The 24,417-nt window shown below is 39.0% G+C and overlaps 5 protein-coding genes across 5 annotated transcripts; 3 read left to right on the forward strand and 2 right to left on the reverse strand.

Annotated features, from left to right (window-relative positions):
- The first annotated feature begins 666 nt into the window (after positions 1-666).
- On the forward strand, positions 667-3,227 carry LOC104096386 (G-type lectin S-receptor-like serine/threonine-protein kinase LECRK1). The gene has a single exon (XM_009602750.4). The coding sequence runs from the start codon at positions 682-684 to the stop codon at positions 3,136-3,138; it is 2,457 nt and encodes an 818-aa protein (XP_009601045.2). The 5' UTR covers positions 667-681; the 3' UTR covers positions 3,139-3,227.
- Positions 3,228-3,663: 436 nt separating this feature from the next.
- Positions 3,664-7,094, forward strand: LOC104096394 (G-type lectin S-receptor-like serine/threonine-protein kinase LECRK2). Its single transcript, XM_070175401.1, has 2 exons — positions 3,664-6,168; positions 6,549-7,094. The coding sequence occupies exon 1, from the start codon at positions 3,768-3,770 to the stop codon at positions 6,138-6,140; it is 2,373 nt and encodes a 790-aa protein (XP_070031502.1). The 5' UTR covers positions 3,664-3,767; the 3' UTR covers positions 6,141-6,168; positions 6,549-7,094.
- A 1,476-nt stretch (positions 7,095-8,570) lies between these two features.
- Positions 8,571-8,990, reverse strand: LOC138893193 (uncharacterized). Its single transcript, XM_070176969.1, has one exon. The coding sequence runs from the start codon at positions 8,988-8,990 to the stop codon at positions 8,571-8,573; it is 420 nt and encodes a 139-aa protein (XP_070033070.1).
- Positions 8,991-14,316: 5,326 nt separating this feature from the next.
- LOC138893194 (uncharacterized) lies at positions 14,317-14,727 on the reverse strand. Its single transcript, XM_070176970.1, has one exon. The coding sequence runs from the start codon at positions 14,725-14,727 to the stop codon at positions 14,317-14,319; it is 411 nt and encodes a 136-aa protein (XP_070033071.1).
- Positions 14,728-19,254: 4,527 nt separating this feature from the next.
- LOC138891678 (uncharacterized) lies at positions 19,255-22,741 on the forward strand. Its single transcript, XM_070175402.1, has 2 exons — positions 19,255-22,119; positions 22,281-22,741. The coding sequence occupies exon 1, from the start codon at positions 20,534-20,536 to the stop codon at positions 22,097-22,099; it is 1,566 nt and encodes a 521-aa protein (XP_070031503.1). The 5' UTR covers positions 19,255-20,533; the 3' UTR covers positions 22,100-22,119; positions 22,281-22,741.
- The last annotated feature ends 1,676 nt before the right edge of the window (positions 22,742-24,417 follow it).

A 24,417-nucleotide genomic window follows, 5' to 3' on the forward strand; every position in this document is an offset into this window, starting at 1 on the left:
TTTTTTTGAAACAGAATATATCATTGATTCGCACTAATCATAGATTTTAAAAGGTAATAACCAGTTAGAAGGAGTCTTCTATGTGGGAATGTATATAATTTGTAAAAAAGATACATTTAGTTTTGATACTTAGTAAAACATAGTAAAATAGGGTAAATGGTTTGTAATATAGTACATATTACTAAAGTTTGTAATAGTTTCCAGGGTAAAAAATCCCTAAAAAATAATTAAAAAAGATCTTGTTTTGCACGTAGTAGCTTTCTGCTAATTTGTCCCATTTTCTGACCTTTGTAACAGCAAAATTCATCCTAGCTGGTTCCGTCAAACAAGACCAATATGAGGAAAACATTGCCCTGCGTAATCCCTGACTTTTAGTGATGCAATTCTTTCTAGCATTTCTTTTTTGGGTTAATCGTCTTCTTTTTATAACGAAAGAAAGAACATGGAAAGGGGAAAGAGAAAAATTTCCGTTTAATGAAATCAAAACATATATAACCATCCAACGCGCAAAAGACAAACTTAAACCACCTAACACGCAAATGAAGGTAGAAAAAATCAAATAGGAATTGGCAAAATCTTAACGTCATAAAACAGAGTTTTGGAAAATTGAATAAGAAGTTGACTCAGTTATTACCTAATTTATGCCAACGTGTAAATCATTGGTACCATTTAAAATTGAAAATGCCACTGCGTATCCTTATACGAAAAGTAGAAAATATTGGATCTCACACTCTATTTTCCCATCTTTCTGCCATGGCCAATTTAACAATTACTTTCATGTTCTTGATGCTTCCAATGCTATTTGCAGCTGTTGAAGTTGGAGCACAGAAGCAACCCTCCAACATAACCTTAGGTTCTATTCTTTATCCAAACCGAAATCCGAGTTCTTGGCTATCTTCTTCAGGCCATTTTGCATTTGGTTTCTACTCAATAGGGGATGGATTTCAAGTTGGCATATGGTTCGAAAAAACTGTCGTTTGGACTGCTAGTAGAGATGATCCTCCAGTTCATTCGGATGGATACCTCGAGTTTACAAAAGAAGGTAAACTTATTCTATGGACAAAGCAGAACATGAAAGTCATTGCAGAATCTCCAAAGCCAGTAACTTCAGCTTCCATGCTTGATTCTGGTAACTTTGTTATCTATAATAAAACAGATGTCGTTTGGGAAAGTTTTGATTATCCAACGGACACCCTCCTCGTTGGCCAGCGCCTGATATCGGGCCACAGCCTTGTCTCTAGTGTCAGTGAAATTGATCATTCAATTGGGAGATTTTATTTGAGTATGCAGGCTGATGGGAACCTTGTTGCATATCCAACCAATTACATAAATAGACCTGAGGCTTCCTACTGGGCTTTCATGTTACAAAGTAGAGGCGAATTCGGTGAAGTTGATTCAGTTTTTGTGAGTCTTACTCCAAGAGGACAACTGTTTAGAAATGCTTCTAATGATTTTGGTTTTCAAGTGAATGAAATAGCAAATAGCTCAACTCGAACACCAAATAAGACAGTGATTTATCGCGCTACTCTTGATCCTGATGGTATTTTTAGGCTTTATACACACAGTTTTGAAGGCAGAGATGAATCGAGCTTGGAAATCAATTGGTCATCGCTAGAAAATCAATGCCAAGCCAGGGGATTCTGTGGTGTAAACAGTTATTGTACTGCAAGAAATGGCAGCAGCACAGGTGCTTGTTCTTGCTTACCAGGATTTTTATATGTCAACCATGAAATGAAATTCCAAGGGTGCTATCGGGGATTTGTTTATGAAGAGTCTTGTGGAAGCAGCAACTCTACAGTATTGGCCTACAATCTCACCATGATTCAACACTTGAAACTTGGAGGATATCCATTTTCTCAGGTTTCAATCGTAGAGCAGGATTGCAGAAAATCTTGCTTGGAGGATTGTACTTGTTGGGCTACTCAATATGTGAATGGAGTTTGCAGCAAATTCAAGCTTCCACTAATCTATTCAACACTTGATCCAACTGATCAGTCTGTCAAGGCTTTTGTCAAGCAGAGCTACAATATTTCCCAAATTGCAGGTCACACTGTTCCCAATCCTGGAAAAGCTGGGAATAGAAATAAAAGCCGGAAAGAGATAATCTTGATTCTATCCCTGGCTCTTGGCTCCGTAGCATTTCTGCTTACGGTTGTTGCAATTTGCAGTTATCTTTTCTACAGAAGCAATGAGGGCCAATATCAAAAACTGTTGGAAAATCCATATTTGGGGCCTAACGAAGAGTTCACTCTTCGATCATTTTCTTACAGCGAGCTTGAAAAAGCCACTGAACATTTCAAGGAAGAGATAAGGCATGGTTCGTTTGGAAACCTCTATAAAGGAATTTTATCAGAAGGTAACAGAACGATTGCTGTAAAACGACTGGAGAAGATGGGTGATGAAGCAGAAAGGGAGTTTAAAGCAGAAATGACAGCAATTGGGCAAGCTCGTCACAAAAACTTGGTTCATTTGCTTGGTTTTTGCTTGGAGGGATCTGAAAAGATTCTTGTATACGAGTACACGAGCAATGGATCACTTGCAGATATCCTATTTAATTCTGAAACAAGACCTTCTTGGGAGCAAAGGATGAGGCTTGCACTTGACATATCAAGGGGAATACTTTATTTGCATGAAGAATGTGAGACTTGCATAATTCACTGCAACATAAAGCCACACAATATCCTTGTAGATGACTTGTGGACGGCTAAAATCTCTGATTTTGGGCTAGCAAAGTTTCTGGTTCCTAATCAAGTAGGGAACCAACTTCAGCTCAAAACAAGAGGGTATTTGGCACCAGAGTTGCAGAATAGCGCCACGATCTCTGACAAGGTAGATGTTTATAGCTATGGAGTGATGCTCTTGGAGATCATATGCTGTAGAAGTAATATGGATGTCAATGTCTCAACTGAGGATGAGATCTTTCTTCCTACTTGGGTACACAAATGCTTTGTCGAAAATGATCTCAAAAAGCTAGTGGGAGATGAGGAAGTAGATGTGAAGTCCTTAGAGAGGACGGTGAAGGTTGGTTTGTTATGCATTCATGATAATCCTGATCTACGCCCTTCTATGAGGAATGTGGTTCTCATGTTAGAAGGAATTATGGACATACCATTTTTAGCATACACAAACATTGTTTAGGTTTCTTATGTCTTCTGTATATTGTAACATACTGGTGTATAATGAAGCATAAATTTTACTTTGTAATAGAATGTCAAGCATTTTATTTATGTGAACCAAAACCAGTTTGAACGTGGCGCTTTGTTGCAAAATATGTTCTTACTTCTAACTTCTTTTATCTTGGTCTTCATATTAGACCTTTGTACTTTGATTGTAAACAAGGGAAAGGAAAACAAAAGAACGAAAAATGAAAATAGAGAATTTAGAAACAATATTTTCTACTAATATGGACCAAAGGGAGTAGTTAAAGTTTCTTTCTTTGTAGTCCTTTTCAGCCTTTGTTTTCAAAGTTAGAATTCTTACGCATGGAAAGTTTAAAGATATAATTAATTGTCCTTTTCTCAGGTCTTTCATCAGACTTTTCTCAGGGAAGACTTTTTGATTAAAATATTTCTCTGCTTGTTTAAAGTTTTCTATTGATGCTAACCCATTAAGAAGACCTAATGGTTGACTTGACCAAGTAATATTCCCAGTTTCTTCTTGGATATTTCTTGAGAAGAGATTTTCTGGTTGTCTTTGTTGTTTCTCTAGTTTTCTTTTTTACATATACTTTTTCTTTTTCTTATTTTGTCAAGGATGGGGTTAAAACCATGTTAAGAGTTAAAAATTGTGCTGCTTTCTCTCACTTCAATATCATGTCTCTATATTTCTTCCTTTTATTGTATGTGATCTTTGGATCAGCTAGAGCTCAATCAAAGCCACCTAATACAATAGGATTAGGATCTTCTATTCATCCCACTACTCAGCCTACAGCGTGGTACTCAGCTTCTGGTCATTTCGCCTTTGGTTTTTATCCGCAAGGAAGTGGTTACAAGGTAGGAATTTGGCTAGTGGGAGGCTCCAATAACAATGATACTATTGTCTGGACCGCGTTTCGTGATGATCCAGAAATATCTGCAGATTCCACCTTGGCCTTTATTGATGGAATTGTAGTTCTGAAAACAAGTAATGAGGATAAGACTATTGCTAGTTCATCAAAATCTGCATATTATGCCAACTTGCTTGATAATGGTAACTTTGTGCTTTACAACCAAGATCATGAGTCTATTTACGAGAGTTTCAGTTCTCCTGGTGATACAATTTTAGGTGACCAGATTCTAGCTAATGGGGGTAAATTGATTTCTAGTTTCTCCTCCACAAATCATTCCTCAGGGAGATTTCGCCTCGTGATGCAGGATGACGGGAACCTTGTTGCATACCCCAAAAATTTGAATGGGGCAGTGGATGCCTATTGGGCTTCACAGGTCTATTGCTCTGGTTGCAGAAATCATCTGCTTCTTAACAGTACAGGCATCTTATTGGTGATCAATGACACAGATTCTTCTGTAATTCGACGATTATATAGTCCACTTATGCAGAAGAACAGAGCTATTTATCGGGCTACACTCGATCATGATGGAAATTTTCGACTCTATTCTCATGAATTCGACTCCAATGGTAATTCCAAAATATGGTTGGAGTGGGAGGCGATCGATGATCTCTGTCTAGTGAAGGGATTCTGTGGCCTTAACAGCTTTTGTGTTACAAGTCACAATGTACACTCTTGTATGTGTCTACCAGGATCATACTTGAAAGAGAATGATCCAGGCTTTGGTGATTGTCAAAGGAACTTCACTAGAGGAAAGTGCATTCATGGCAAAGAAGATTCAAGTGTCTACAAGATTACTACTACGACCAATCTTACTTGGGAGGATCCTCCTTACTTTGCTACATCATTTCTAGGAAAAGAAGATTGTGGCAAATCTTGTTTTGAGGACTGTGATTGTGATGCTGCCCTCTTCGACGAAATTGGCCAATGTATGAAACATAAGCTGCCTTTGAGGTATGTCAAAGGCGCACCTGAAGGATCTCGCACTGCTTTTTTCAAAGTCAGCAATATAGTCGTGCAAAATGCAATAACAGATTCAGTGAAGCCACCATGGGTAGTGATCTTGGTTTTATCAATAAGTTTCGTTCTGTATTCAGGTACTGCTCTTGCATTTTCAGGATTTTATGTCTTCAAATTCAGGATAATAAAGTACAGGAAGCTATTGCAGACAGGAACCACAGGATTAACAAAAGACTTCATACTCAGAACTTGCTCTTACAGAGAGCTAAAACAGGCAACTGATGGTTTCAAAGAAGAGTTGGGAAAGGGTGCCTTCGGTGCAGTTTATAAAGGGAGCTTCAACAAAGGTAAAAACCTTGTGGCGGTGAAGAGGCTAGAGAAGGTAGTCGATGAAGGTGAAAGGGAATTCAGAGCAGAAATGAAGGCCATTGGCAGAACTCGACACAGGAACTTGGTTCGATTGCTCGGATATTGTGCTGAAGGCTCAAAAAGAGCTCTAGTTTATGAATATATGAGCAATGGTTGCCTAGCAAATCTCTTGTTCCGAGGAGCTACTTGCCCAGATTGGAACTTAAGAGTAAATATTGCACTAGATGTTGCCAGGGGAATCCTTTACCTCCACGAAGAATGTGAAGCTCCAATCATCCACTGTGATATAAAACCACAAAACATCTTACTCGACGAGTTCTTGACAGCTAAAATCTCAGATTTCGGGTTGGCCAAACTACTAATGCCTGATCAAACAAGAACATTCACTGGCATAAGAGGAACTAGAGGGTATTTGGCACCAGAATGGCAAACAAATGCTCCTATCTCTGTCAAAGTAGATGTCTACAGTTATGGTACTGTATTGCTAGAAATCATTTGCTGCAGAAGAAACATTGAAGTGTATGTGACTAAAATAGAAGAAATCCAGCTTTCTAAATGGGCATATAGTTGCCTTCTAGAAAGTGAATTAGACAAGCTTGTTGGAAGTGAAGAAGTAGACAAGAATCACTTGGAGAGAATGATCTCAGTGGCGATCTGGTGCATTCAGGACGAACCAGCTCTTCGTCCTCCCATGAAACAAGTATTACAGATGCTACAGGGAATTATTGATATTCCAGTTCCTCCATGTCCAAGTAGCAGCAGTTAATTTCATGTAAAATCACCAGTTTTAACTTGTATGCATGATTGTTTGTTTGGTTTACTTTTGTTTTCTTCAATAATATCTTTTGTTGGATTCACTTTCCTCTTAAAGCTGCAAGTATTGGGAAATTTCTGCAATAATTGCAAATGAGAATAGTAAGTTCTACCTTAGTTCACATTGTGCTTGAATGAGTGAATAGAAGAAAGAAAGAACATTATAAAGGTCAAGTTCTCGAATTTGAATCAAAGAAGGGAAGTGGCCATGAATAAATGCCTTTCTTCTGATTAAACATTTAAGAGAAGGCAAGAAAGGTGGAAAACAACATTTTTCTTATACAGTAGAACACATTAGTGGTAGTGAAAATGGAGATGAAGGTAAATATGACTCACCTATCTGAATGCTTTCAACTGATAGGGACTTCAGTACCACCTCTGCTTGGAGAGCTCACAGAAAGGACAGAAATGCATAATATGAAACTATCAGAAGGATTTGGCACAAAACAAGCTAACTATTGATGACAGAATAAGTAGCTTATTGTATAAGGGTAAACCTTAGACCACTAAACACCCCGATTTCCCGGTGAGACAAACGGAGCAGGAACGTGACCGCAATGAATCAGAGTCAGAGCGAGGAGCCCCTCGTATCGGGTCTCGGGCAAAACACCTGCCCTCAGGGGTATCAGGGCCATGTCCTCCGGGTTTGGTTTGAGGATCAAGACTTCGGGGAGCATAGCCAAACAGCTGCACACAACTAACAAAGGGCCGTGATGTCCGTGCCCAACCGGATATCACGGCGTGGATCTCGGCCTGTATCGGCAGAAAATCAGTGATTTGAGAAACAGAAGATTTTTACGTTTCTTAGAATTGTACTTAGGGTAAAATTCTTCTACTATATGAAAGGGAAGCTTATTATTCATGAAAGACATTGTAACACGCATACCAATGCAATTTATTTCAATTCTCTTTGTTGTTCAAAGTTTTTATTTTTGTTCTTAAGTTCTTCATAAGCGCAAGCTTGGAATCGAAGGCAGGTTCCTCATTGAGCCTTTAACCGAGCTCGGAATCATCCTTATCATTGGTTTGGATATTTATTGCATCTTTCATTTGCTTAATCTAATGTTATTAATCACTTGTATTGAATTAATCTACCTATCCTTAAAACCACATATCAATTCAATTGTTATCCATTTTTTAGGGTAAACACTTATATAAGCAAAAACGGAAAGAAAAAAAAATGGATAGATTTTTACAATGGTAATACTTCATGTACAATTTACAGATTCAACAACAGTTAAGAAACGTCATATTCTTATCAAAATCTGCATTTATCGTTTTCAACAAATGCGACGGTTATCCTCGTGTAGCAGGTTCAAAATTTTAGGAACCTGTATGGTAGCATGACTGCCCCATGTTTGATTCTGAAATGAAGGAAAATTTATTGTATTAAATCTCTAAATGCTCTCTACAATTTTCCTCATAATCCACACATTAAATAAGTTATCAATAGCCCTATTTATAATTGTATGAAACATATTTCAATTAGAAACATGAAAACTTATTCCTATATAATTCTGGCTACAAATCCTATTTAGACATGAATTAAATAAATTAGAAAATATCAAATCCTAAACAATTATGGTTTCCTACTACAACTTTGAATTAGTTTTCCAACATGAACTTCTTTTGTGTATATGTATGAAAATTTACAAAGGGCATGGTTTCTTATGACTCCTCACTTCTTGAACTTAAAGAAGAGTGCCTGATCTCATCTTGCTAGCCATGCGAAAGAGTGCTTGAAAATTTAGAAAGTTCTACATAAAGATTGATCATTAATAAAGTCATTTATAGATTACTATGTGGAAGAAAAATTTATGACATTAGTAATATTGTTGAAAGTTTTACTCTTCGAGTCAAGTTGGAATAATTATTACATTTTTTCATTCGATCTATTTGTGTATATAAATCGAAAAGACAAATAACCTGAGCTGAAGCCTAAAATTGATCAAACTAACCAAATGTTTATCCCTATTTCGCCTGTGTAAATAACAACACGTCTACGTTCAAAATAATGTGGCACCGGGAACCTTCAATCCTGGATTTGTCTCTGTCTTCAATTCTTGAAAACTTTTCACAAGCACGCAAATATTGCAACTTAGTCGCTTTCTTTGTCTTCTTAAATGTGTTGCAAGTGCATAGAAATAAGGGCAAAGGACAATAATTCTCCCTCGGAGCATAATATAATGACCCACACTGCATCGAATTTCCTCAAGGTCAGTGGAAGCCCAACTACAAAATTCATAGTGATATGCTCCTACTTTCACTTCGGAATGTCAAGCCTCTAAAGCAAACTACTGGTTCTCTGATGCTCATACTTCACATGCTGACAGTTCAAACACCGAGAAACATACACAACAATATCCTTCTTCACCCTTTGCCACTAATAGTGCTGCCTTAAAATATTATACATCTTTGCGGCCCTCGGATGAATGGAATACCACGAACTATGGGCCTTCTCCAATATCAACTCTTGCAATCCATCCACATTTGGAACATAGATCCGGCCTTGAAGCCTCAATAACCCATAATCTCCAATTGTAACCTCCTTAGCATCACTGTGATGCACCGTGTCCCTCCGGATAAGTAAGGGAGGATCATCATGCTTACGCGCCCTGATGCGCTTAAGCAAGGACGACAATGAAACAACACAAGCAAGAACTTTGCTATACTCCGAAATATCTAACCTCACGAACTGATTGGCCAAAGCTTGAACATACAATGCTAACGATCTCTCCCCAACTGGAATATAAGCAAGACTCTCAATTCTCTCAGCCCTCATATTCAAAGCATCGGCCACCATATTGGCCTTCCCCGGGTGATAAAGAATCCTTTAGTAGCTCTAACCACCTTTGTTGCCTCAAGTTCAAATCCTTTTGCTTGAATAAGTGTTGTAGACTCCTTTGATATGTGAACACCTCACAAGACACGAGGTAAAGATAATGCTTCCAAATCTTATGTGCGTGAACAATGGCTGCCAACTCCAAATCATGTACATGCTAGTTCTTCTCATGGGGTTTCAACTGACGTGAAGCATAAGTAATAATTCTACCCTCTTGCATCAACACACATCCAATGTCAATCCGTGAAGCATCACAATAGATTGTATAAGAACCCGATCCCGAAGGTAAAAATAGAACTAGAGCTATAGTCAAGGCAGTTGTGTAACATCTCGTACTTTAGCGTTAGGATGAGTCGTAGTAACTCAATATTAGTTTGAAGGGATTAAGGTCATTCACGAGGTTATAGAGGGTTTATGACAATGCTATTTTGTTTTACAATCTTAATACTATTTGACGTTATTTTGATATGGTGTATATATATTTACTTATAAGTAAAACCTTTTAGTAAAGAACTGTTAAGTATAATTTTGGATAGTTACTATTATTACTACTTTCAGATATGCTTTAAATTATGCACTTCATATGAGAAAGTTAATAAATGGGATTTTCTTTGTTATAAAGATAGAAATTATTTTCTCATAATAAAAATTATCTTTTCCCATTTTGAGAGCTAATAGTACAAAAATTCGTACTCTTGAGGTTAGATGGGAAATATTAGACTTTGATGAAATATTAATTTTTACTAATGTCATAATCTTCACGTCTCTATGAAATATTAGTGTATGTATTAACTTTATAAAATGCCCATGATTTATTAGTAATTGAATATTTCAAAAGTTCTACGTTAGGATGAAGACGAAATGTTTATTTGCTTTAACCCTTCTAGGTTGGGTTCACGTGGACTTGCTTCCATAATAGATATAAATGTCATGGTATATTATTAAATTATTGGATAAGAAGATTAAGTTTATTTCTTTATTTAATCACCCACCGCCTATTTCAATGTGCTATCTTTGTAAATGTATATACTTAAAGGGGGAGTGGCCACAGAAGAGTTTTTATACTTGTTATATGTTTTTGGATGAAATTACTTCATGATAAAGATAGCTTCGTGTTTGTATATATATGCTAAGAAACTTTATGTCTTTCTTGATATTTTCTTTTGTACCAACGAATTTTAGCAACACTTTTAGTTAGGAGTTCATTCTTTCATTTGGGTAAATTCATACTTTCACCTTGAGAATAAGTTATTTTGGTATAAGAAAGCGTTAGTAGAAATCGCGGCTTTCACTTTGAGGATGATTCTTTATCCAAGTTGATTCCTCATCTACGACTTTCTACGGGATAGTATGAGCATTTAAGGTTGAGTTTATATTGGAAGGATTGACTCGTCGTAGTCAGTCAGAGATTGAATCAAGATTACCATCCCTAAGAGGTACGAAGACTTGTGCAACAGTTGTAGCTTCGTGGTTAAGATATGTTAAGGCTAATCCTTACTTCATTTGGCATAATCCATGTAAAGAATCGCAAACTTAATGTTATTCCATAAGTAGTTAAGGATGTCTACATTATTCATTCTTGTAGAATGTAATTCAAAGCATGTCTAAGTATGTTCCTTATTCTCTATTGAGGCATGCAATAAAGATGTTAATATTCATAATGTAGTGTTATATGAATCTTCATTTACAGTTGAGCTACGGCCGGTGACAGTTACCATCGGTTGGGCAGTTATGTATCATTATTTACCAACGGTAGGACAATTATGCATTTACCACCGAGCTATGGCCGGTCAGACAGTTACCACTAATCAGTTGGGTAGTCATGTTACGATATTGATAGTAGTCCCAAAGAGATACATTGAATATATAATTATAATTAGTATGCATATCATGGCCTTCAATGTCCCTTTAAAGGTTCAGGTTGATTTGTATATCTCTCTCATTGATGTTTACTTATTATTATGTTGCAGTTCTGCCTTACATACTCGGTACATTATTCGTACTGATGTCGTCTTTGTTGTGGACACTGCATTTATACTTGCAGGTGTAGGTAATCAGTTTGTCGAGTCCTCATAGTAGATAAGGTTAACATTCAACGAAAGATTAATAAGAGTCCACTTCGTTCAGAGTGCATCCGAGTCTATAAGTCATCATGTCAGATTCATTTGTTCCGAATATTTTTGGTTGTTGTAGCGAAGTGTTGTTATAGAGGACATATATTATAACATAACATGAAAATTGGTTCCGTAAAACTTGCCTTTTATAGTGAAGTGTTGTTATATAGGGATGTTATTATAGAGAGGTCTGACTGTATATACTTAAAGGGGAAGTGGCCACAGAAGAGTTTCTATACTTGTTATATATTTTTGGATGAAGTTACTTCATAATAAAGATAGTTTCGTGTTTGCATATATATGCTAAGCAACTTTATGTCTTTCTCGATCTTTTATTTTGTACCAACGAATTTTAGCAACACTTTTAGTTAGGAGTTCATTCTTTCATTTGGGGAAATTCATACTTTCACCTTGAGAATAAGTTATTTTGGTATAAGAATGCATTGGCAGCAACCATGGTTTTCACTTTGAGGATGATTCTTTATCCAAGTTGATTCCTCATCTACGACTTTCTACGGGATCATATAAGTATTTAAGGTTGAGTTTATATTGGAAGGATTGACTCGTCGTAGTCATTCGGAGATTGAATCAAGATTACCATTAGTAAGAGATGCGAGGCCTTGTGCAATAGTTGTAGCTTCGTGGTTAAGGTATGTTAAGGCTATTCCTTACTGCTTTTGGCATGATCCAAGTAATGAATCATAAACGTAGTGTTATTCCATAACATTTCTACTCTTAATAGTTGAGGATGTCTACATTATTCATTTTTGTAGAATGTAATTCAAAGCATGTCTAAATATGTTCCTAAGTATCTATCGAGGCATGTGATAAAGATGTTAATGTTCATAATGTAGTGTTATTTGCATCTTCATTTACCACTGAGCTACGTTCGGTCGGGCAGTCATGCATTTACTATCGAGCTAAGGCCAGTTGGGCAGTTACGCATTTACCACCGGGCTACGGCCGGTGTCGCAGTTACCACCGGTTTGGCAGTTATATATCATTATTTACCACCGGTTGGGCAGTTATACATTTACCACCGAGCTACAGCCGATCAAGTAGTTACCATTGATCAGTCATGTTACGATATTAATAATAGTCCCAAAGAGATGCATTGAATATATAAGTATAATTAGTATTCATATCATGGCCTTCAGTGCCACTTTAGAGGGTCAGGTTGACGGCCCGTGTGTATTCATATTTGAAGTATGATGGATCGCTGATACAACGTTTGCCCACTTACAGTTATGTATTACGAGTTGTGTCCATATTGGCCCTTGATGGTTACAGAGAGAATGCATTTAGCCAACTTGCCTATGTATGTTCTAGTTTTTTTTGAACAATTATGAGTTACAGAGTAGTTCGCTCGGGCCAGTACGGCACCGGGTGCCAGCCACGCCTCTCTAGGTTGGGGCGTGATAAGTCTTGAGCTATTGAAAGCTCTCCTCACACTCATAAGTCTACCTAAATAGAGCAAACTTCTGTGTCAATCTAGTCATTGGGGATGTTATAGATGAAAACCCCTCCACAAAACAACGATAATACTTAGCCAACCCAAGGAAATCCGGATCTCAGCAGTAGAAGACAGTCTGGGCCAACTTTGAACTGCCTTAATCTTCTTTGGATCCACCTTATCCCCTAACTGGACACCACGTGGCCCAAGAATGCCACCAAATCTACACAAAACGCGCACATGAAGAATTTAACATATAGCTTCTTCTCCCTCAATGCCTGGAGTACGATACTCAAGTGCCGCTCATGATCCTCCTGGTTGTGACAATACACTAATATATCATCAATGAATACTATGATGAATAAATGAAGATATGGCTTGAATACGTTGTTCACAAAGTGCATAAAAGTTGTTGGGGCATTGGCCAGCCCGAAAGACATCACCAAAAACTCATAGTGACCATAACGGGTCCTGAAAGCCGTCTTTGAAATATTCGAAGCCCGGATATCCAACTGATGGTACCCCAATTTCAAATCAATCTTCGATAATACTCTAGCACCCTGAAGTTGATCAAACAACTCATTAATACACGGTAGTAGGTAATTGTTCTTGACAGTAACCTTGTTCAACTATTTGTAGTCAATGCACATCCTCATAGAACCATCTTTCTTTTTCACAAATAGTACCGGTGCAACCCAAGTGACACACTAGGCCTGATGAAACCCTTATCAAGCAACTCCTATAACTATTTCTTCAACTCCTTCAACTCTACTGTTGCCATATGCTACGGCCGAATAGAGATGGGTTGAGTGCCCGACACCAAGACAATAGCAAAATCAAAATCCATGTTGGGTGGCATGCCCGACAAGAATGTAGGAAACACGACCGGAAACTCCCTCACTACTGGAAATGACTCATTCATTAGGGGTATCAACACTAACATCCCCCACAAAGGCCAAATACGCCAAAACCCCCTTCCCAACCATCTATTGAGTCTTCAAATATGAAATCACTCTACCGGTGACATGATCCAGGGAGCATCTCCACTCCAATCTCGGCAACCCTGGAATTGCCAACGTCACGATCTTAGCATGACAATCAAAAATAGTGTGATATGGTGACAACCAATTTATGCCTAAAATCACGTCAAAATCTACCATGAGCAATATTAAATCAACTCTAGTCTCATAACCCCCAATGGTCACTATACAAGACCGATACACATGGTCCACCACAATAGAATCACCCACCTGTATAGATACATGAACAAGCATCACAAAGGAATCACGAGGTATATCCAAATAATGAGAAAAATAGGATGACACATAAGAGTAAGTTGAACCAGGGTCAAATAACACTGAATCATCCTTGTGGCATACTAAAACAATACATGAGATCACGACATCGAAAGAAGCATCCTCTCGCCTAGTTGGAAAGGCATAGAAACAGACCTCACCACCGCCTGACCAGCCTCCCCCTCTAGGGTGACCTAGAACTGGCTGAGCCCCATCGCTAACTGACTGTTCGGGTGGTGTAGCTGCTGGTGCTGAAATCATAGGTTGTGAGCTCTACTTGGAACCCCACTCAAAAGTCTGGGGAAATCCCTCTTGAGATGACTCAAGTTCCCACACTCATAACAGCCCTTCCTATAAGGCTGCTGACCTTGATAACCCGAAGAACTACCTGTGGAAACCCAAGCAGATGGAGCACGGTAAGAACTCTATGTCGGCAGTGCACTAAATGATGACTGAAATGGGCGAGTACTGTATAAACTGGGGCTAACTGATGAACCACGAGGAATCTGACGAGCTGCTTTAGCGGGCCTAAAAGGGCGACCTCTCCAGTAATGTGACTGGCCTCCAGATGAGGCACTTCTAAAACCACCTGATCCACGAGGCCTACTGGCCTCCCACTTCTCGCGATGAAGCCTGCGAACCTGCTCCAAACGTCTAGCAATCGCAACCACCTTTTCAAACCTAGCTTTCGTCTTAGCCTCTCGAGCCAGATTGTAACATAGACCATAGTTGAGGCCATCAAAGAACATCCTTATCCTCTCCCTCTCAGTGGTAACCAACTGTACTGCATGACGGACCAAATTCGCAAATCTCATCTCATACTGAGTCACAGTCATCCCCTTTGACGTAGCTACTTAAACTCCCTATGCAGTTCCTCTTAGCGAGTCTGTAGGATAAACTTCTCTAATAAGAGAACTGAGAACTCATGCCATGTAAGTGGTGTCGCGCCGGCTAGCCTGCATGACTCATAATTTTTCCACCACCTATAGGATGCCCCTGTCAGCTGAAAAGTAGTAAGGGAAACTCTGTTGATGTCCACAATACCCGCTGTGTAACGAATCCGATGACACCGATTCAGGAAACCCTGAGCATCCTCTGACTCTCCTCCATTAAACTCGGTAGGGTCAAGTGTCTTAAATTGCTCCAATTTCTTCTGCATCTCATCAGTCATAGGTGGACCAGTCTCAGCCCAAGCAACAATAATTGGCTAAACCGGTAACACCTTTGGTGTTTGATAACCCTGAGCTAGTTGCTTCGGTGTACGGGCGATGGGAGTCGGGGCTCCTTCCCCAACCTGTTAGGTAGCTGGTATAACTTGTATCGTAACTGCCTGGGCCAGGCTCGTGTACACAATCAAGATCTGAGCCAAGGACTCTTGAAGACCAGGTATAACCATAGAACATATAAACCTATGGCTCTGATACCAACTTGTCACGACCTCAAATAACCCACAGCTGTGATGGCGGCTAACGAACTTGCTAGGCAAGTCGTACATTATAGTAATGAATCATAATAACGGAAATGACAAAAATGATACAGATCTAAGTCTCAACATAACATAACAATGTCAATACATGATAAGTCCCTCATAATTGGTAAATACAGAGGCATGAGCTCTATAATAGAAATACAAGTTTGAAAAGCGAAATAACAATACTGTCCGAAATTAAGGCAACAGTACATAATGGAAAGAGATGCCAAGACTGCGGTCGGGATGCAGCTCTACCTAATCTCTCGGGTGACCAACTCAGCTATATGCCTCAACTATTGATGACTGAGTCTAACACTTGGATCTGTACAATAAAGTATAGAGTGGAGTATCAGTACAACCGACCCCATTTACTCAGCAAGTATCATAACTAACCTCGACGAGGTAATATAAGCAAGAATTATAAATGATATTTGCTATAACATGTACAGTTCATAAATTCAACAAGTACAGAACAATAATATGATCATGTCATAAAGCACATAAAGAACCATCTTGGTGTACAAAATTACTTAATGTACGCTGCTCAGTCAACAATCCAGAATGTAAGGAAGATATGCAAATAAATCAGGTAATTAACTAAGGAAATTGCAAGTAAAGATGAAATGCAATAACTAAACCAAACACTGGCTAGCTTTTCCTCAAATTTTCTGTAACCGTACCAAACCACTGATCAATTTTCCTTAATCTGCGTATACACCATCAAGAAGAAACATGAGAGGATGACCCTAGGGGGATGGATCCATATCCACACGTTTCACGGCGTAGTCACGTGCAAATAATCATCCACCCGGAATGGTCATAGGCTCAATATCCAAATATGCCCGACGTGGTCAAGGGCTCAATATCACAATCCGCCCGACATGATCACATGCTCAATATCACAATCCGCCTGGTGTGGTCACTGGCTCAACAACACAATCTGCCTGACATGGTCACAGGCTCAACAACACAATCTGCCCGGCGTGGTCACAAGCTCAATAATACAATTCACCTGGCATGATCACATACTCAATAATAAAATCCGTCCGATGTGATCAAAGGCTTAACAACACAATCCAGTCAGCGTGGTCACATGCTTAACAACACAATCTGCCCACCATGATCACATGCTACCAGACCAAACCATATCACAAAGAAAGCAGATATACAAGATTACGTGTACATGATCAATGAACATCAAATTTCATACCTGGACTGGTATAACTGACATGCTAAAATGTATGCATATGCAAAGTGTGCTATCATAGCTCAAATTAGGTAAATCTATCACAAAATAGTAGCTATCATGTTCAATCGGGAGATTAATCTCTATGCAACCTCGAACATGGTACAAATAGCTCACCTAAAAGAGTACAAATTGGAGAAATATCACAACATGAAGTTTAACAAACAACCCAAGGCATAACATACCTAAGCACTACCCAGAGCATGGATAATTAACTTGGTGCACGCATATGGGCTCAACCCCGCACATGTGCGCCATTCATAGCACGTAGCTATCATAAATAACTCAGGAAACTAGTGCCTCAACAGAGTTTAGGTAAGATACTTACCTCTAGCAAGCCAAATTAATCCTCTAATAAGCCCTTCCTGTGTGAATCAACCTCTAGATGGCTCGAATCTAGCCAAAATAACTTAATATCATCAAGAAAAGCCATAAGAAAAGATTCCAAATGATAAAGCTAAGAACTTCAACCAAAATAAAAAAGTCAACCCAAAAATTCAACACCGGGACCCGACCAAAGATACAAATTCTGAGCACCCATTCTGATACGAGTCCAAGTATATGTGTTTCATCCAATTCCAACCCCAAATCGCACCTTTAATTCATGCAAATTAGGTATAATAATCTATGGGTAAACAATATCTAACACCAAAATCAAGTAAGGATCACTTACCCCTTCAATTGTGATGAAAAGCCCTCCAAATATCGCATTTAATCGAGCTCTACAATTCCAAAAATTAGAAAAATGACCAAACCCTCGATATAAGTACTCTGTCCAGCAAAACCGCATCTGCGGTCCTCAGAGCCGCACATGCGATACCCCATCTGCAAAAACCAATCGCAAATGCAAAAGTCACTTACTTCTGACTAGCCGCTTCTGCGGACCCCAAGCTGCTTCTGCGGAAGCTCTTGCGCATCTGCGCTTGTGCACATGCTCTCCATGGTCCGAATCTGCAAACTTCCTCTGCCAGCCTCCTCCTTCATATCTGCACTCAAATGGTCGCACATGCGGCTCCGCATCTACGGCCAAGCCTCTGGCAGATGCAAAAACACAAGAAGCCCTGAATCCTCAACAATACAACTAAGTCCGAAAATGGTCCGAACTCAATCTGAAACACCCCCCCCTCCCCCGAGACCCCTTCCAAACATAACAACCAATCCCTGAAACCAACACGGACCTACTCGAGGCCTCAAATCACATCAAAACCATGAATCAGACCTCAATTTAAGCATAAGGAAACTAATAACATTCAACTTCAAAAACTCGTGTCGAACCATATCAAATCAACTCGGAATGACTCCATTTTTTGCATGCAAGTCCCAATTCTTAATCACCCTACAGAGATAATGGTGTTTTGACACTAAGTCTATAATCACCCTACAGAGCTATTTGAACCCTCAAAACACCATTCCGAAGTTGTTTATACAATAGTCAAACTCTTATCAACTCTTATAACTTAAGCATCCAACCTTGGGACTAAGTGTCTCTGTTCACTCTGAAACTTTCCCGAAACAAAACCAACTACCCTGACAAGTCTTATAATCACAAATGAACGTATGTAAAGCATCAAATACGGAGAACTGGACTAAAATACTCAAAATGGTAGGATGGGTCGTTACATTCTCCCCATCTTAAACAAACATTCGTCCTCGAACGAGTCTAGAATCATACCTTGAGTCTCAAAAAGGTGAGGATATCTTCTCCGCATCTCCTGCTCGGTCTCCCAAGTAGACTCCTCAATCGGCTAACCTCTTTAGTGAACCTTCACGGATGTTATATTCTTCGACCTCAACTTTCAAACATGCCAGTTGATAAGTGGGGATTTTAACTACTTATTAGCGCTTTTTAGCTTTTGTTTTAGTCCAAAAGTGTTTAATTATGTTTTCGAAAACTGATGAAACATGCCTAACTGCAGGAATATTGGAAGATGAACTCCCGAGATGAAATCTAACCCAAAAAGGAGTAATCTAAACTCAAGGCCATAAAAGGCACAAAAGCTCACAAGTGCGGACCACAGAATATCATCTGCAACAACAGATGGTGAAGGAAAGGCTAGCAGACCTTTGTGCAAAGTGAGGTCCACATATGAATTGTGTGGCCGCAAATGATGGCTAGGAACAAAGTTCAGAGAATGTGCATTTCAAGTCCCTCAGAAGTGCAGACTGCACAGGAATTGTGCGGCTGCAGAAGTAGCGCCTTACGTCTGCAGGTGTAAAAGTACGGACCGCAAAAGACCTAGTTGTGGCCGCAGATGTAAAAGTGCAGACCACATAAAGGATGCCTTGAGGCCACATATCAGAATTATGCAGCCGCACACCTCCACTTCCTGACAAGATTGAAGAAATCTGTGGACTGCACATGGAATTGTGCGGCCTCAGAACCTCCCGAAGGGTATTTTTGTTTGAAATTTCCAGCCATGTATAAATAGACGAGTTTCACAATTTTAGGTCAACTTTTGACATCAACCACTACAATAGCCGTTTTTCTTTACTTATTTTAGTAGTTTTTCATATTTTGGAATATTTTAATATAGATTTTATCATTTTAATTTTGCAATATGAGTTTAACTAGCTTTTCTTCACAACTTAAGAGAAAGAATACTATAGAAGGAAGCATTTGATAAAAAAGGATCGGAGGATATAAGGTTAACTAAATACTTCAATTGAAGGGAACCCTAAGAAAAAAATGCTCTCAAAATGCGACCCACTGCTATAGTAACGCAGGGTGGTCTCATGGACGCTGCTCCGGCGTCCGGCGGCCAAGAGCCACCGTACCAGTCGCAAAAGAACCCCCTAGATATTGTGCACTTTTACCAATTAGTTTCATCTTCAAATTTAAATCTAGCTGCTGCAGATCTTCAAAATGAGAACGTTGTTACTGTAGAAAATCGCCTCGGACAAGCTGCATTTTTTTAGCATGATTCTGAGTCAAAATTACCAATCCAAAGTAGTAGTGTTAGTTCTCCAGATCAAGAGCTATATCTCCGACAAAAATCAAGTGATTTCTTTGCAGGAATAATGAGCTTTAAGAATGACGATTTGAACAATAACACAAAATACGTATGCCGCCCAATTGTCTCAACCAAAAGCAGTTGCTACTTTGAATCAAAACTTGTTGAAAGCTATTGAAGTCATTCATGGAGTTCTAACAATTCAATTTTCAATGGATGAACGGATAGAATTGGTAAAGGAGGAGGGTCTGCATCAAGCTATTGTAGTGAAACTTTCTTTGAGCGCACCAGATGTATCCACATTAAGGAGCCTACTACCGAAAATCTTCGGCATCAAAGGACAAGCTTTCATCGGCCAACTTGCACCTAGACAATTGCTTATTATGGTGGATCAACATGATGACTTCGTTAATTCACTTGCGAGGTCAGTAAACTGCTTTATACACAATGGTAAGGAGCACCATATCAGAATATTTCCATGGTCTATTGGTTTTAATGTAAATGAGGAAACGACGAAGGCAGTGGTTTGGATCTCCTTGCCTAATTTGCCAACGAAGTTGTTTGCAATGAAGGCTTTGTTATCAATAGCTTCAGTTGTTGGCAAGCCTATAGCCATAGACAAATCTACCCAAACAAAGTCGCATCATAGTACTGCAATAGTGACGGTTATCCTTGATTTAATGGACAAATTACCTGACAAATTGAGGCTGCAATTTCTGGATAAACAAACGGGCAGAATGGTTGAAGTTTTTCAAGATTTTGTGTATGATAATCTACCATTATATTGCAACCATTGTAAGCACTAAGGACATGATGAAAATACATGTCGACGTTTGAATGAAAAAGCAGTAGCGAGCAAGCTAGGTGAGAAAGATGTTGTCGTGCAAAATGAAGAAGAGATACTGGATAAGGAAGGTAAGTTAGTTGAGAAGTTTCAAGGGGACTTGAGACAATTGCTTAATTTAAAAAGGCGAATGCCAGCTTTGAAGGATGTAGTAAGTATCGAGGATATACACCATATATCAGATGATACAGCTGATATATTGAAGAATGCAGAAATAAAAATTGCTTCAACTGGGGCATTGAATGCTAATGGTGATGTGCGTTCAGCTGACCTGTGTAATGAGATTGATCGAGCCTCAGCAACTGCTTCTAAGGGTCCAGCTGCTGGGCAAAAATCTGGGGAAGCTGGGCACCAAACATTTAGAAGAAAGGGCCAAACTATTGTGCAAAAATTAACTGAAGTGAAGGAGATAAGAGCTGACTTTTCAAGCAAAGCTGGTGCATTTGAATCAGGTGATAAGAAGGATGGAATTGGAGCAGGTACAGTTCGGCAAAATGAAGAGCTGCTACCATTCAGTTCAAGGGATTTGATTCCTACTGGGGAACAAAATGTTGCAGCTAACTTTGACGCAGCAAAGATGTTGAAATCTGCCTCTCAAACTAGATCAAACCAGAGTGTTTGGTCCGGGGTAAATAACACACAATCTTCCCCTAACAAAAACAATATTAATGGTTCAACGAACATAATTGTTGCTAACTCCTTTGCTGTTTTGGAAAATGAACCTATGTTGGTCGATACTGGGATGGGAGAGAAGCAGGTTGATCGAGATAAAACATCATATACTAAGCAGCCAAAGACCCCAGGTAGTGTCACTGAGCAACATAAGCCCAAGTCTCCTGGTGCGCGAGTAGACAGTGCAAGGGAATTGAGTCGTGATGCTGAACAAAAGGCAGCGGCTATTCATGTTGATAATGCCACTGCTGGTGCAACTGTTGTAACTGGAAACACAAGTGCTACAGGTCGTGAACAGAAGCAGAAAAATAATAGAGGTGCTACAAAGCCAAAAATCACAAGCAGTTTAACAGTGCAGGCAAACTCGGAACAGTCTGCTGCGCGACAGTTCACTTCAAACGAATTGCATCATGTTGGTGAACAAAAGGCTCAGGCTATCCAGATTGACATTGCTAATGCTGGTGCAACTAACATACAGGAATGGAAGCAGGTTACTAAGGTAACTGGTAATCAAACAGTTTTGGATCACACAACTGTTGTAATTGATGGAAATGACTCTAGTGCAACATTTGGAATCTCCGGTACTACTGCTGGGAATTTTAATTGGCCAAAGAAGACTGTACACCAGCTTGATCATAAGATAACATCAACAGTTGGAAAGGAGCAGGCCGCACCTCCAGTGTTGACACCTAGTGATACATTGAACACAAATGTGGATCAAGCTACTTCAAAGATTGTGCATTCAACAACTAAAGTTTTTGGGCAGATGCTTGACAGTCGAGGCAATTTTGGGCAACAATCCAAAGCTTTGGCGAATGAACAAGATCCGGAAGATATTGGGAAGAAAGGGCAGCAGGTTGATCATGAGGCAACCACAACAAATGGCCAAGCTCCAAGCAGTGAAAAACAACAACAACAAACAAGTAACACAGGTATTGGACAGCAACAACAGTCCATTAAAAATGCAAATCCTAAGTCAACATCAATGAAACAGAATTCTCTGGTTTCTGAGGGGGAAAACTGACTGCACAATTTTATGCACCGGTAAATACTCCATCAGCTATACCATTTCATTTTTCTGCTGTGCCACCAGAAAATACACCTTTGCTTGAGTATAGAGGAACTACTGATAGTATCGATGTTATGGAATTGGAATATGCAGTGTCTACTCCTATTCTGAATAATGCTACATTACATTTTTCCAGTCCACAAGTGGAAACAATCATCAAAGATACTCAGGTTGCTATGATGTTGAATGACAATCCTATGACCAAGAAACCTTTGGTCACTTTGAATAAGTAGGCAATTGAGATTCCTTCTCAATCCTTGGAGTCATTGGGAGAGAATGGTAGTACAGGGAAGTTACAAAGAAAATTGTGGGATGATCAAGGTGACGATGAAGAGGATGATGATGGAGTTCATTTTGAAGATAGTGATGACAAGAAAAGTGAAGGTGAATGCCTTTTTTCACTGGGTTCAACAATGGCACAAGCAGGTGCACAAGGGCTACAATCTTCGGGTATGAACAACATCACAAATGGTAAATCTCAAGCCTCAATTGTTCAACATAATATGAAAGGAGTTGTCATTAGGCAACTCCCAATGCGAGTTGCAAAGCAAAACATGACTACAGCAACAACCTCTACGAGGTCCAACCGTTCCAAAATTTAATCATGAATTTTGAATACATATTGAAGAGGTTTGAAGAAGAAACCAAGTATCTACAAATTGAAGAGTAAACAAGGTTGAATAATGAGGGGCAAGACTCAATTTTTTACCTTTTTTTATTCTATCAATTTTTAAGCATCATCATTTGTAATATCATCACAAAGTATGTTATAAACTCTGTGATGATCATAGAATATCTAGTTCGTGCTAGTTCTTATTTTTTACATGCTTGCTAGTAAATAAGGTTGTTCATGCCTCAATAGGATTTGTAAGGTAAGATATAGCACAGTAAGCGTGTGCTATATTCCTATGCCTTTGGGAAGATCCAAGCGGCTATGAGATTATATGCCCTCGTGAGACTTTTGCCGGCAGCTACACCATAATCCTTTACATGAGGCTGCCATTAAGGCAATGGAGGCACAGAGGAGTGATTATATAGCCAAGACATAGAGGCAACACTACCGTAGCTAGCCCCCTTATTTGTACTTTTTCGTTGTGGTTTCCTTTTTTCTTTTTATTAATAAAATAACTACTAGGCATGCCTAGTAGTATATTTGCCTAAAACAAAACTAGCATTTCTTCTTCTTTGTCTTCAATTTCAAGCATGAGTAGCTAGATCTTTACTAGGGTTGTGACCCAACCCTAGTGTGTAAATCTTATGGGTGTTTAATTTAATGTTTGTTTATGGTTGAGTGTTTATTATTTAGCTTTGTTCATGCTTTAATTTGTGAAATTAATAGTTGTAAATAATAGTTCATGCCTATTTGTGGTTTCTACTTGAGAAAGAGACTTAGTTTAGGAGAACTTGACTAATAAGCAATTTGGTCAATCGAGAGATTAATAATCCTGATTAAAGGGTTCAACCTAGAGATAGTAATAATCCGACTTGAGCTTTTATCAACCGTTTTGTGCAATATCCATTTGGGCTTGAGAAAGCCAAATTGGGCAAAATCACCCTCTGACCTAGAGGTATTGAGTGAGTAATTAACTGTTGATAGCTATAATACACCCCGATCAATAAAACAAGTATTAATGTTTATATCCCATTAGGTAAACACCTAGGTGATGGTCATAACCCTAGGCTTTTTACAAAACCTGAAAAATAACAAAAACAATTCTCTTAGTTTTATTCTCAACTTTTCAATCTTAGATTTAAATTAGACATAGAATCAACCCAAATTTGTGGAAGTGTAATTTGAGATAGTCAAACTCACATATTACAATATATACTCCTAACTCCAATAAATAGCTCCTTGTGAAAATCAACCCGGACTCTTGTTGGGTATTATTATTGCAATCGACCGTTTCATAACCTTGAATTGAGGTGTGAAATTGGACGAGATCAATTTTTGACGCCGTTGCCGGGGAGCTAAAATGGTGTTAGCTATATATTTAGGTGTGTTTTGAGGAACATCTTCTTTTCCTTCCTTGTTACTAACGTGTTGAGTTATTGTATGTGCAATCATGGCAAATAATGAGCTCGGGAATATAGCTTTGGGGGACGTGGACGTTGACGATGATCAAATAGATGAGGTCCCTCTTGAACCTCAAGCCAATAGACGAGGACGAGTGCATCATGACAATGTGCCCTCTCCAAACCCACCTCCACCACGAGCGGTTCCTCACCGGGTGTTGCCGAATGAAGGGTAAGCAAGTGCAATAGTCTCTCCCCGT

The sequence above is a fragment of the Nicotiana tomentosiformis genome, chromosome 5 (genome assembly GCF_000390325.3).
Source record: "Nicotiana tomentosiformis chromosome 5, ASM39032v3, whole genome shotgun sequence".
NCBI classification, from domain to species: Eukaryota; Viridiplantae; Streptophyta; class Magnoliopsida; order Solanales; family Solanaceae; genus Nicotiana; species Nicotiana tomentosiformis.